General features: G+C 46.2%; 1 protein-coding gene across 4 annotated transcripts in view; it reads right to left on the reverse strand.

Moving 5' to 3' along the window:
* Nucleotides 1-13,712, reverse strand: part of GNA14 (G protein subunit alpha 14) — a 101,370-nt gene that overhangs the window by 25,873 nt on the left and 61,785 nt on the right. For all 4 annotated transcript variants that reach the window (XM_040988788.1, XM_040988787.1, XM_040988786.1 and 1 more), the window contains one exon: nucleotides 11,782-11,966. In XM_040988788.1, the coding sequence (XP_040844722.1) occupies nucleotides 11,782-11,928 (147 nt within the window). In that variant the 5' untranslated portion in view covers nucleotides 11,929-11,966. The remainder of the gene's footprint in view (nucleotides 1-11,781; nucleotides 11,967-13,712) is intronic.

Genomic DNA, 13,712 nt, shown 5'->3' on the forward strand with positions numbered 1-13,712 from the left:
GCTTAGAGGTGAGCTAACACTTGTTTTAAACACATCCTAACAACAGCAACAAAAACCATATACGGTGGTCCTCAATCAGACCCTATAACTTCTCCATTTATTAGCCTCAAATGACCTATTCCAACCAGCTTTATCATTTACTTTTGTCAAGCTTTCATCTAAGAATTTAGGCCATTTCCAACATAACCAATTTAAGCTATAAGTAATGAAATCAATTTTTTTTAAACCACCTTTGATCAGAAATTCTTTCCAAGGGAGCCTATAAATACTGATTTTTGAAAAGCTCTAAATATTCGATTACTTGCTAGAGATGACACAAAGTGAGTCTTCCTCTTACAAACACTGCTCTCCTAGGACATCTGCTTTCTCCAGGGCTTCAGCCTGCAGGCCAACCTTGTAAGACCAGGGCACTCTCTACTCCAAGAGCCAGAAAAGCTCACAGAGGAAGAAAGATCTCAAATTTCCAGCCTTTTCCTAAAAGAAACAAATGGCCTGAAAAAAACAGATCCCATTTTTCTAAAAAAAAAAAAAAAAGAGAGAGAGAGAGAGAGAGAGAGAATGAGAGACAAGTCCACTTTCAATTGAGCCTTGGGTTGGTTATGCACCGTTGGGCTATGGAGTTCTGGGAGTCGGATGCACGTAGAGCTCACATCCGCTGAGTCTTCAAGTTCAAAGTTCCTGACCTTATGTCCTCAGCCCCGCCCTACAGGATGTGGAATTAGAGAAATGGCTTCCCACTGGAGACTCTAAGGAGAAAATCTCTCCCTGATGAAAAGACAGGCTTTTGGTAAACTGCTCAACAGCAAACAGTCATGTCTCCTCCTACCCAGGGCCCAGAGGGTCTTCAAAAAGATCATGAGGAATGGACTTCATTCCAGTAGAAGCAAATGAAGTCCATGCATGTTGAGTATAATTTGACAAATGGTATTTGACTGCTGATGTAGACACAACTGGTGAATGACAGCAGACCTGTGATAAAACTCCTTCAAGAACACAGGCTGGAGAAGAACTGCTTAGTTTTGCGATCTTCCAATCTCTTTGATTCATAGCTCCGACATTCCAGGCCAGGCCAGCACTGGTCGCCTTTCACTCTTCCCAGCCACATTTTGCACAGTGCCGCACACTAACCCTGCAGGGTCATATTATGGATGGCTTCACTTTTCCTCCAACTCTGCACAGCCTGGGAATCCCACAAGGCAGGATGTGTTACAACTCCCCTACTTCATTCTGAGCAAGCAACCCAGTGTCTGAGTATAAACGATAGAGTGAATAAGTAGATAGGAGATGGAACCAATGAGAAATGAACCGGCAGACAGGAGCCATGTTGCTTATGAGTTAGATGTGGGTCACAATCCAACCTATGGTTTTCCAATAGAGAAGAATACAGCTGTAGTGAAACTACCATTTCTGCTCTGTTTTTATCTAAAGCTGTATTTGAGTGCATAAAATGCTAACCAAAAAATACCTGTTCTTTACTTAGGTAACAAATTCCTTCTTGGGGAAAGGATATTGCAGGTGAAAATAAGCTGGATCAGCAATTCTGGTAGAAATATAATGAGTCACTTATGAAATCTGAAAGTCTCCATCAGACATTGAAAATGTAAGAATGGAAACTAATGTTAACGGAAGTATTTTAATATATCCCAAACATCTTTTTAATATATAATCAGTGCAAAAATTTCTGTTGAATGTTGGATGGAAGAACAGCGAAATCATTAAGAAAAAAAAATCTGTGGGGACAATGACCCAAATAAGCAACGCACAAATGGGTGACTTGGACCCGGCATGGCAGCCTAGTGGCTAAATCCTTGCCTTATAACTGCCAGGATCCCAAATCAGCCCTGGTTCATGTCCTGGCTGCTCCTCTTCCCTTCCAGCTCCCTGCCTGTGGCCTGGGAAAGCAGTAGAGGACGGCCCAAAACAGACTAGCTACATTGCAAGGAAAATGGTTTTAGTGCTCGTCTGTGGCGACTACTTCCAATTTGGATTTTGAGCGTCATTAACTTTCACTATCCATCCATGATGCTCAATCACTTATCCTGAAACCATCATCGTGCCTACAGACGTGTTGCTTCTTATAAGTCCCTGATACGCTAGTCTGGAATTCTGCACCAACATACTTCAGACAAGAGAAACACGGCTGACTGTGGCCTCCACCATGTTCCAGCCGAGTGTGCTGAAGTCAGGGGCTTACAGCCTCGACACACGGCGAGTGGGTCTCTCAGCCAGAACTGCAAACTTGCAGGACACCTGCTTCCACAAGCATCTGCTGCCACCTCATCGTCTCAAAAATCAGAATGCTCCATCTCACGGGGAGTGGAGGCAAACAGCTTGTTTGAGGCCTAGGTAATGAGAAGGAATCTCGTTTCAGAATGCTTGCTCAACTCCTACACAAGAGGCCGAATGGCCGACTGGGGTGAGGAAGAGGTTAGGTCTTAAAAGGAAGATATTTCCCCAACTTGAAAAAAAAAAAGACACTTGGTTTTCTTCCAGAGCCAGGAGAACCTTTTAAAAATAAATCAAATCCTCATTTTTAAGAACAACCATGTAGAAGCATGTTTGCTGGATCAAATGCCACGTCTGAGAAAAAGGTCAACATCAAAGCCAAGAACAGCAAGTCGACTCCAAGCAGGATAAAATCTTAGTGGCGTTCATATAAAACAGCTGTTTTTCCCCTAGTCTCATTGAATCTAACCTTATGTGCGATCTCTCATTTAAGTAAACGCACAAAGAATCACTCGAACAACCAGGAAACCAGTTTTTTCTTTAAAAAGTCTCTTTGCTTTCTAATTCTTACCTATTATGTTTGTGATTTTTTAAAACACGATTTATTTATTTCTATTGAAAAGGCAGACTTAGAAGGAGAGACAGAAAGCCATCTCCCCTCTGCTGATTCACTCCCAAATGGCTGCAACAGCTGGAGCTGAGCCAATCCGAAGCCATGAGGGTTCCAAGGATTTGAGTCATCCACCACTGCTTTCCCAAGCCGTAAGCAGAGAGCTGGGTTGGCGGTGGAGCACCTGGGACACGAAAGGGTGCCCATGTGGGATGCCAGCACTTACACATTGAGGAGTAGCCTGTTGAGTCTCTGTGCCACATGCATAAGTGTAATCGTGGGAATGTTTTAGATTCATTCTCTCTCCACCTCCTTTCCCCAGTTCTTGTTTTGGCTCTCTATTGCCATCCCTACCATTATCACGACCTACTCTTACTGTTCTTCCTTAGAAAAGGAAGGAGACATCCAGAGACACTCCTGGCACTGCTACAAATGGGAAGATGTGAATTCCATTCCCTTGTTTTTAACATGATCTGTGGTGCTGCTGTGATAAACCTGACAGAGCGAATGAGTAATTAGGACATATTCTTGGGAGCCAGGGTCATTCTTACGGGAGAAGGATGGCAGCTTGGAGTTGGGCGATAGGTAACAGCTATGGCATTGGGTTTCAACTGGAGAGTAAGCATTAGGATGTGTGCAAACATCAAGCAGGACCAGATACCCAGCAATCTTTTAATGCACTGCTTCGGGTCTGCCTGATTTACAAAAATCAAGGCAAATCTCAGTGGCTAAAGTGTGTCCTCAACGTGGACAGCACCCAGTGAGCCGAGGCCCAGCAGGAGCCAACATGTGAGGCGAGTCGGTGTCTGGAGATGCGGGAGAGCTTCCCTCTGCTGCCGTGGCATAAATCTAGAAACAGAACCACCACCCACTGTGGGTTTTTTCTTTTCACATCCATTTCTATCTCTTTGGGAGTGTGGTTCATCTGCCTGTAACCAGGGTGCCTGGTAGGTTGTCATAGTTTGGATATTTACACTTGCAAAAATATTATGCTTGTGCATGTCATTGTGTAACACAGCCAATGAGAATGTTCTGGTTTTATGACTGTCTAGTAAGTCCCCTTTAAAAATATAAACATATGTCTTTTCAGTCATTTATAAATTTTTTTATTTTTAGAATTATTGTCTTCAGGGATTTTAGACTTCAGGGATCTTTTGGGATTCTAGCATTCAGGATTGTGTCTTTGGGGTTATGGCCCAAATCCTTCATCAGGATGCACATGGGTCAAATGGAAACACCACAGCACTTTGTGTGAAGGACTTCAGTATCTGAGGCTTGTGACATCCCAGGGAAAGGGGGAGAGGTGCTGCAGGTGTCCCCTGGACTTCCCAGGACTGTAGACGGAGTCGGAGCAATCAAGAATCCGCAATCACAGAGAGACAGATGGGCCGAGCACAGTGTGACCGTGCACAGCCTCCGCAGCTGACTCCCAGCACACTCAGCTCCGCTTCCCAGTCAGTGGCCTCTGGGCATCTCACCAAGGAGCAGCCTCCCTCTGGGGCCCCTGGGACAGCCCAAGAGACAGAGACGGAATGTTCCCTCTGCCCCTTTCCGTATCAGGCTCCTTGGACAGAAGGAAGTGGCCTGTCCCAGAGCAGAACCATGATGAGTTAGGTCCAAAAGCTCCCTCTGTCTGCCAAAGCCTCAGCACTTGAAGATGGTCTGCTATGTCAGAAGCAGCTCAGCCCTGAGCTGGGGGGGGGATCTCCTGTTTGAGAGTTTCCTGGTAGAAAAACAAGAGCACAGGCCCCGAGAATCACTCATACATATATGATGATCTACTTTAAATATGTATACATATATGTAAAACAGAGGGTCATTTTTAAAAAAATATTGAGAGACAAAGAAACAAGAGACCTCATGAGCTTGTTTACTTTCCAGTTGTCCACAGCGGCCAAGGCTTGCGCCATCACCTGAGGTGTTCAAGGGTCTACACTGCAAGCAAGCTGGAACCGGGAGGCAGAGCCGGGATTTGAACCCAGGCACTCCGAGACACAGAACCTTAACTACCAGAATAACAACCTGCCCCTAATTATATGCTTAAAGTAAGAGGATGTTGAGGCTCGAAGACCCTTCCCTGCATGACTAATCGTCCTATGAAATCTCAGAATATTCTCATTATTCTCCAACCTGGAGACAAGTCTTCTATGCTCTGTACAGTTCAGAAACCCAAGATGACCCAGCCTAGTTCATTCATGACTATATTAATGTAGAAACAGACTCAACAAGGACTAGTAACTTGCCTTGATTACCTAGCTAACTAGCCCACAAGGGCTTGACTCTAACCTGTATCGCTTCCTCAGATAAACCTCTACTCTTGGACTTGAAGAGCATCTGCCAGTGAAAACAGCATGGCATCCACGTGTGTCCTGTCCCCCAGCTCACAGGCGAGGAAGGACTGCTCCTCACTGAGACAGAGCAACTGGAGGCAGAGAGGAGAGCAAGAGCGTGAGCGAGAGAGGGGAGAGAGCGAGAGAGCGAGTGAGCGAGCAGGTGCTGTTTGGGAGGTTGGGATAGATTCAGTATGTATCTTCCTTCCCCTTTTTCTCCTCCAAACTGAATTAATCCCAAACTCCTGAGCACTCTGAACAGACTGAAGCTCAGTACACTCAGACTCCTAACTAAGCTACACTGAACCCCAAGATGGGAAGGGACCTCCTGCATTCCCAGAGCCCCTACCGGTCCATGCAAGATTCCGTTCTGCCTTAGTCATGGAGAGCACCTGGCAGGCCCCCAGGAACCTGGGAATGCCTGACCAGCTAATGGTGAAGCATCCCAGCGGGTGACGGTGTTACGGCTACTCCGCAAAAGGCCCCGAGGCCGCTGTCGGATGACCCAGTGAGGCAATGGCTCGGTCACTGTGCACTCTGCCTCCTCCATTACCTCACCTGGGAACCTCGCTCACATTCCTCTCCAGGTCAATGGGTCTACCCGAATGCCTCCCATTGCCCACCTCGCTACAAAGGAGACAGCCAGCAAGCCAGAGAGCACTTCCATGTGCTGATTCACTGCATTATGTCCACTAGAGGCCAGCCCGGCTCAGACCAAAGCTAGGAGGCAGGCAGGGAGAGCCGAGTCGGGTTTCCCTTGTGAGTGGCAGAAATGCACCTGTTTGACCCATCACCTGCAGTGTGATCTTATGATGCAGGGGTCACGGGACCCTCTCACATGGGTTGCTGCATCCCAAATGTCATCTTAACGACCGAGCCAAATGCCTTCCACAAATAACAGACCTAGCAGCATACACAGCACATACAAGCAAGGAAACATTTTCCAGAACAGATATTTCTGTAGAAATAATGGAAATGATAATGCTTCTCAAAGTTACTACTCAGATAATGATTTTAACTGCTAATATTTAACACATAAGAAATCATTCCTTCTAAATAATTTAATAATATACACTAAAAACTGTTAAAGACATTATAAGTGTTTTCTCAGTTACTACATATGCATTAGTTTTTTTTTTTTTAAGATTTATTTTTATTGCAAAGGTGGATATACAGAGAGGAGAGACAGAGAGGAAGATCTTCCATTCGATAGTTCACTCCCTAGGCGGCCGCAACAGCTGGAGCTGAGCCAATCCAAAGCCAAGAGCCTCTTCCGGGTCTCCCACGCGAGTGCAGGGTCCCAAAGCCTTGGGCCGTCCTCGACTGCCTTCCCAGGCCACAGGCAGGGAGCTGGATGGGAAATGGGGCTGCCGGGATTAGAACCGGCGCCCATATGGGATCCCGGGTGTGCAAGGCAAGGACCTTAACCACTGTGCCATCGCACCAAGCTCGCATTAGTTTTTAAATACGAACATAATTAAGAAAAACATAGTGTGTAAGTTGTGCTTAAGTCAGAGAAGTAGTAAGTAGTAAGCTGGGCAGGTGTTTGATAGAGTGGTTCGGCTGTCACTGGGGTACTCAGATACCACGTGGGATTACCTGGGCTTCTGTTCTAGGGCTACTCCCTGTTTGGCTTCCTACTAAAGTACATCAGGTTATGGCTCAAGCATTTCCCTGCCACTCACCTGGGAGACCTGGATCTAGGAAGCTCCTAGCTCCTGGCATCAGCCTGGTCCAGTGCCAGCTGCTCTGGGCATTTGGGATGTGACCCAGCATAGGCAAAACCCCTCCATCTATCTCGCTGGCTTTCAGGGAAATGTAATTAAAAAATGAAGTAAACTGTGATGACATTTTTCTCTCTAGAAATCACCTACATTTATATTTTTTAAGTAAATGAAATGTAACAGAAAAATTACCACTCAACTCCACTCTTATCCCATAGGAAAGCATTTTTATGATTTTATTGTTATTTAAAACAGAAGTGTGTGTGTGTGTGTGTGTGTGAGTGTGTGTGTGTTTGTGTGTGTAGACATTTAGGTATTCTGGCTGTAATGTCATCTGACACACATTCTCTGTAGTCTTCTTACACTTATTACAATGTGATACATCTCTTCCTCTTCCTCTCTCTGTCACACACACACACACACACACACACTTTTCTACAATGTTCTTTAGAAAAAGTGTAATCCTCTGAACATGTGCCGGCTAAAATGAATCCCATTTTGCTTCAGTCTGAACATGTTCTTCGGCTTTTATTTCCTCTTTGCTGGCACGTATTCAAAGGTCATTGCCATGCTTTGATTCTTTCAAATTTACTTTTCAAATTGAAACTATCTCTGGCTTGTTTACTTCTCTTTTCTAGGGAAATAAAATTAAAAATACACTCCTTTGCTAGCGCTCCAAAGACATTGTATGGGAAGCTCTTCAACCCCCAACTGTCAACCACTGGATCCGCTCCTCCTGACATTTCTAGCTTTGCCTGCATGGCCCTTGTGTAAATACTGAGCGAGATGACAGTGACAGGCATGGAGGAGAGCTGGGGCCCAGCCAGGCAGAAGGGATTGACCGAAGTGGCTGGGAATGGAGATGGAGAGACAAACCACCCTCATTCACATCCTTTCCCGTGTTCGTGCTCAAACCTTCCTCTGTGAGCTAGCACACGCGTGGCTTCTGAACACCCCCTGACTGGGCTCTGCAGCCAGCTGTTCAGCATTTAGGTTCCAGCTCTGACAGACCACGCCTGTGTCAACACAGGCAAACCGTTCAACTTTCAGGAACTTCAACGGCTATCTCTGAAGCGGGAGCAGCCAATGGCCCCCGTGATGGGGAGGGGTCAGCATGAAATGATGTGCTCCTGATCAAGTCTGGCACAGAATGCCTGGTGCTCACTCACATTCATCTCCCTTATTAGGGTGTGTGCAGCCCCAACCTTAGGGAGCTCACCATATATTATAAGATGGGTTGGTGACACAGGTAACATGTGCAATACTTTGAACAGGTAACACATCTGGCCTCTGCTGCTTCCTCTTGGTTTTTCTCTTCTGTGCTGTTACAGGCCTGCAGTGATGGGGGAGACCCAGCAGCTCCCAGAACAAACGGTGTCCTTAAAATAACCTCACAGATAAGCCTATCATCTTTGGGGACAGGGTGCACCTCATTCACTTTTGTGGATACCACATGCCCTATGTCATGTTGCATTATTTCCTCACCGGAAATTCAGTCCCCTACTTTCTGAGAATGAAAAACTTCAACAGCAGCATTACACAGAGAAACTTGAGAAAGTTTCTGGAGGGGTAAGCACTGTGGCTTCCCTGCAACACTGCCATACTACAAGGGCATTGGTTGCATCCTGACGGATCCACTTCTGATCTAGTTCCCTGCTGAGGCATCTGGCAAGCTGATGACGTCACACCTGCATCCACACCGGAGGCTTCTCTTCAGCCTGACCCATGTCTGGCCATTATGGCCACTTGGGGAGTGAACCAATAGATGCAAGTTCTCTCTCTTTCTCTCTCCTACTCTGCCTTTTGAATCAATCTTTTTTGTTAAAAAAAAAATTCCTGGAAAATAAAAGTTTCTTTGGTGTAAAAATTTGGTGTAAAAATTTGAAATGCATGCATATGAAGGTTCATGGAAAATGCATATTTTATTTAAAAAAAAATCAGACTGCATAGCAGGTATAGCTGCCACCTGCAGAGCTGCCCAGGGACAAGGTGCTACCAACAGTGTTGAACACGGAGCTGTTCTGCCTTCAGTGACACTGGGGAGTAGCAGCCCTGCTACTATACAAATGCCTCTCCAGTAAATTCAAGAAGCCATACATTCTAACATGTGCTCATAAAATACTCTTGAGAGACATTCATAAAAATTAAGGCTTATCTACAGAGTGAACAAATACACATGAATCATTTTTTTTTCCAAAGAAAAAGCAGCCAAGATATAAGAAGATCCTCTTCCAGACTACATCTTAACTGAAAAAGCATGTTGGTTAAAAATCAAACACTTGACTGCATTTCTAATAAATTTCCTGTAATAAGCAGTCTGCCAAGTCATAGGCAGAGATCTTTCAACAAGTGAGCCGAGCAAAGATCTCACTGGTATTTCAATGAACACCCCCACAGGCCTTCAGAGCAGTGGTTAAGGCATGGTTTGAGATGCCCACCTGCCACGTCCATGTACCTGGTCCCATTCCCAGCCCCTCTGTGATCCAGCTCCCTACTAACACCCACCTGCCATGTCCATGTGCCTGGTCCCATTCCCAGCCCCTCTGTGATCCAGCTCCCTGCCAACACACTCTGGAAGGCAGTAGACTGTGGCTCAAGTGCTTGGTTTCCTGCCACGCATCAGGGAGACCCAGCTCCAGAATTCTGGGCTCTTGGGTTCAACCTGGCCCAGTCTTAACTTCTGCTGGTGTTATAAGAAGTGAATCAACTCTTGCAAAATTTGTCATACATAAAATTAAGATTAAAATGTTGATAAAAGGTTATTACCAAGCTTCTATATAATTTTTGAATTCCTTTCTACACACTCTTAAGTATTCCTAGACTGAAGGAGAAGGGTGGGGTGGGAGGGAATGACAACAGGATGAAATAAATACTCAGTGATAGGAAATGAGGGAAGGATGGCACCCGAATGAAAACAGAGGGTAGTTAAGATTTCCTCCATCCCTCTTTTAACTAATCAATTGTTTCGGGTTACGTGATTACTTTGTGAAGATAACACGTAGCAAGCTTTTTGATTACCAAACACACTAGAACATTCACCACTGTACGACCTAGTCTGGCCATTTCAGCCTCTTGGGGAGTGAATCAATGGACGGAAGATCTTCTCTGCCTCTCCTCCTGTCTGTATATCTTATTTTCCAATAAAAATTTTGTAAAATGAAATCTTTAATAAAAAAATAACAGAATCATGGATTGCTTCTAGAAGGCAATGAAGGAAGGTTCCCGATTACTGAACCTGACCAGGTCGCATGATTGGAAAACCAATGAACTGCACTTCCTATGAGGGCTATTTCACTCCATCCTCTCACCCTCTTATTTTCTTCTGATCTTAAAACACTTTGTTCTTAAAAATTATCTGTCTTCTTTCTATCCATTTAGAAGGAAGAAAAACGAGAGAACTTTCCTGCTGGAGTTCACTTCTCAAATGAGCACAACTGCCAGGTCAAGGCCAAGAAACCAGAAGTCAATCTTGGGCTCCCACATGGGTGGCAAAGGCTTAAACATTTGCACCACCATCTGCTGCCTTTCCAGGTGTGTTTTAGCAGAAAGATGGTTTAGAATAGCAGTGGCTGGTACTGGAATCAGCATGCCCATCTGGGATCCTGGCATTCCAAACACAACCCCAGTGCCCAAATCCGTGTGACAGGAAATCAAGCGGTGACAGGAAAGCATGTGCCAGCTTGCCACCGTCACCTCATGAGGACACCTTGCTGGCTGAGACATGAGCATGTTCTTGAAAACCATCTCCTAGTTCTCAAGAAGGGCCCAGCTCCTGCCGACAAGCGGAGCCCGTTGACTTCCTGCCGAAGTCTACACCGCAGTTGTGAAATTGAGACCGAAACTTCTTAAAAAGCTGGCCGTTGTAAATTTCACATCACCATCATTCCCTAGGCCTCTCAGCTGATGCGGGGGCGGGGGGGGGATGACTGTTCTCTTCATGCCTGAAATAAGCAAACTTGATAGCTACCAAATCTCTGATGACTGCACATTGGTTAACACCATGTCACACTATGACAGCCTCCTGTCCGAGCAACACTGCGGGGCCAGCCACATTCACCTCATTCTTCTCAAGCTCTCTCTCAGAGGCTGAGCCCAGTAGCTCCTGCTGGGAGTGTAACAACGTGATGGCTCTGTAAGATGCTCCAGCATCAAATCTCCTCCAAGATCCTAACTTAAACAACCATTCACCCACCAATATACCTTTGTAAGAGCTAGGGAAGCCAGATGATGTTGTATGATATGAGAGAGCAGAAAATACAGCATGACCATGATACCCCTTACTCTTCCCAAGACCCAATTGCAGGCAGCATAGTGTGGAGAGATGCCTGCTTAGGGAAGGGAGACAAAGTTGGGTCCAGACCTTGGTAGCAGGCCTAAAACCAGATGTGCCACAGTAACACACAGCACCAAGCAGAGTTCCACAGTCCCTGCTCCCAGGGCAGGAGCTGAGGCCTGAACTGCTGAAGGCCAAGGGATTTCCTCTACTGCCCCTCCCCAATCAGAGGCAGCATGCTGCATAGCAAGGCTGCACCTGCTGGTGAATGGAGCAGGACTTTGAGTCCAGGACTGGACACTAACACAGCACAACGATACATCAAACCCTCCCAAAGTAGAAAACTGTACATGCAGCACCTGCCATCGCTGTCTCCATCCTGGGCCAGGAGGGACATCCCTCAGTGGGAGACAGGCTGGCTGAAGAGTGAACACTCATGGAGAGCCATGACTGGAGGACATAAGCTTACGAATTTAACAGCAATGCATGGGAAGAAACAAACCAGTTTCTTCCGGCAACTGATTAAAGCACTCAGGAAATCTTTGTCCTGACCTGTGAACTAACCAGAGGAGGAATGGGTTGTCCTAGGCAGGGCCAGTACCCCATGGGGCACCTTACCTTATTCTGCTCGCACACATATGGAATCCGCAGGGTGTCCATCGCTCTGATCATGGCTTGCATGGCGGTGAATATATTTTGGTAAACCAGATTTGTGAACCCCTTCCTGTCTTCATCGCTGTAACCCGATCCATGGATAATTCTCATTTGCTTGATAAAAGTGCTCTTTCCACTCTCACCAGTCCCTGTGAGACAAAGAGAAACAGCAAGGTCAGCAGGCCTGAAAGGGAACACACTAAGCAAGGATGGGTCTTCTGGCAGTGTTAGCCCATTCCACAACAAACAGGCTGATGGGAATGGGCTTGGTAAGGGCCTGTTGAGGCTCACTGAGGTTTAGGCCACAGGGCAGTGCTGCTCTCAGTCCAGGAAAATGCTTGTCTCCATCCCTGATCCTGACCCACAATGGGTCGAGTCTCGGTAATCCCTGTGGTTGACCCATCCACTGCTGAAAATGATACAGCATAGAATGATCTCTCTGTGCCGTGTTTTCTCTTTGAGGCCTTCAGAAGAAGTCACAAACTGTTGCTATCAATTCCTTTTACAGATGAGACACCTGGCCCTCGGGGGGTTAAGTCAACTCAGCCAACTGAGTCACAGCAAGAGAAACCAGCAAGGCTTTTCACCAGGACTCCAACGACAGAGAATCAACCCTAAGTCATGAGCAGAGGCACTAGTGGGGGACTCTAAAGTGCACAGCCGAACCCCAGTGACCCACCTATCCTGCAAGCACCTTCTGCCAGACGCAGAAGGGGCATCTTCAACGGGGGGTGGGGGAATCAACAAACAGTCCCCCCGTTATGTCCCTTCCACCTGCAGAGAGCCAAGGTTGTGCTGGCTTTCCAGTTCAGAGATGAGGAAACTAACTCGGAGCGTGCCTCACATCGGGGACCTGGGATGGGTGGGAGGCTGGGTGGGGCTTTTCCCTTCGTTTCTCCCCTGACCCCAGATACAGGGGAAAAAATATTAGTGTGGAAACAATGGTATTACCCATTTTCCTGTAGCCCTTGACCCTTTGTACCCTCATCAACTAAATAAGATTATTAAAAAAAAAAAAAGAAAAAAAGAGGTGTCTTGAATGTGAGTAATCAAGTGACTATCTTGTCCTGTTCCGGCAGTATGGCCTGTACCCTGGCACTCCCCAGGTCTGGGCAGAGAAACAGCGGGAAACTCCCCAGACCCTGGTTGTCCTGGCAACTCCAATGTCTGGTTTGCACAGTCAGCCCATCTAGCACGTGCAGATGGCGAACTGTCAGATGAGGTCCCAGGAGAGAACACCTTCCTTTTTCCTGGACCCAGCCTCAGTTTCCATACTTCACACATGAAACAGCTGAGATGAACAGAGAACACGCATCCTCAAGGAGCCATGTACCCCCAAATCAGAAGAGTCACTCAAGACAGCCCAGAATTCTATGCCAAGAGCGAAGTTCAGTCTCAAGGTTCATTGTCCTGGTAGAGGTGAAATCTAACCTTATTAGCCCTGACACGTCATTCCAAAAAGACCGGGCTATAGCTTTCAGACATGAACTATTCACAAAAAAAGTTTTAAACAGTTTGTAAATAAAAATATGAGAGAAGATACAAATGTATTTGAGAAATATCAGTATTTTAAAAATCCTTCATTTGTACTCTGAAGTTTTTTGGGGGTGGGGAGAGTGAAAAGCCACATGCAGAGCACAGAATGGCTCAGCAAAGGTCAAGAGGAGTGATAGAACACACCACCAAAGCTGTGGGTGAGAGAACAAACTCAGAGAGGACAAGGTCTCTCATTCCAGTTAAACCTCAACACGCCCACACAGCATCTTCTTCTCCCACAAAGGAAATTGAGTGTTGGGAGAATTAAATTGGTTGTCCAAAGTGACTCAGCTTGGAAGATCGGGGCCTGAGCCTAGGTTGCTATACACAGCACCCATCATTACAGCAGGGACCACTTT

The sequence above is a fragment of the Ochotona curzoniae genome, unplaced genomic scaffold (assembly GCF_017591425.1).
Source record: "Ochotona curzoniae isolate NIBS_2020 unplaced genomic scaffold, NIBS_Ocur_1.0 contig_50, whole genome shotgun sequence".
In the NCBI taxonomy this organism is placed as follows: domain Eukaryota; kingdom Metazoa; phylum Chordata; class Mammalia; order Lagomorpha; family Ochotonidae; genus Ochotona; species Ochotona curzoniae.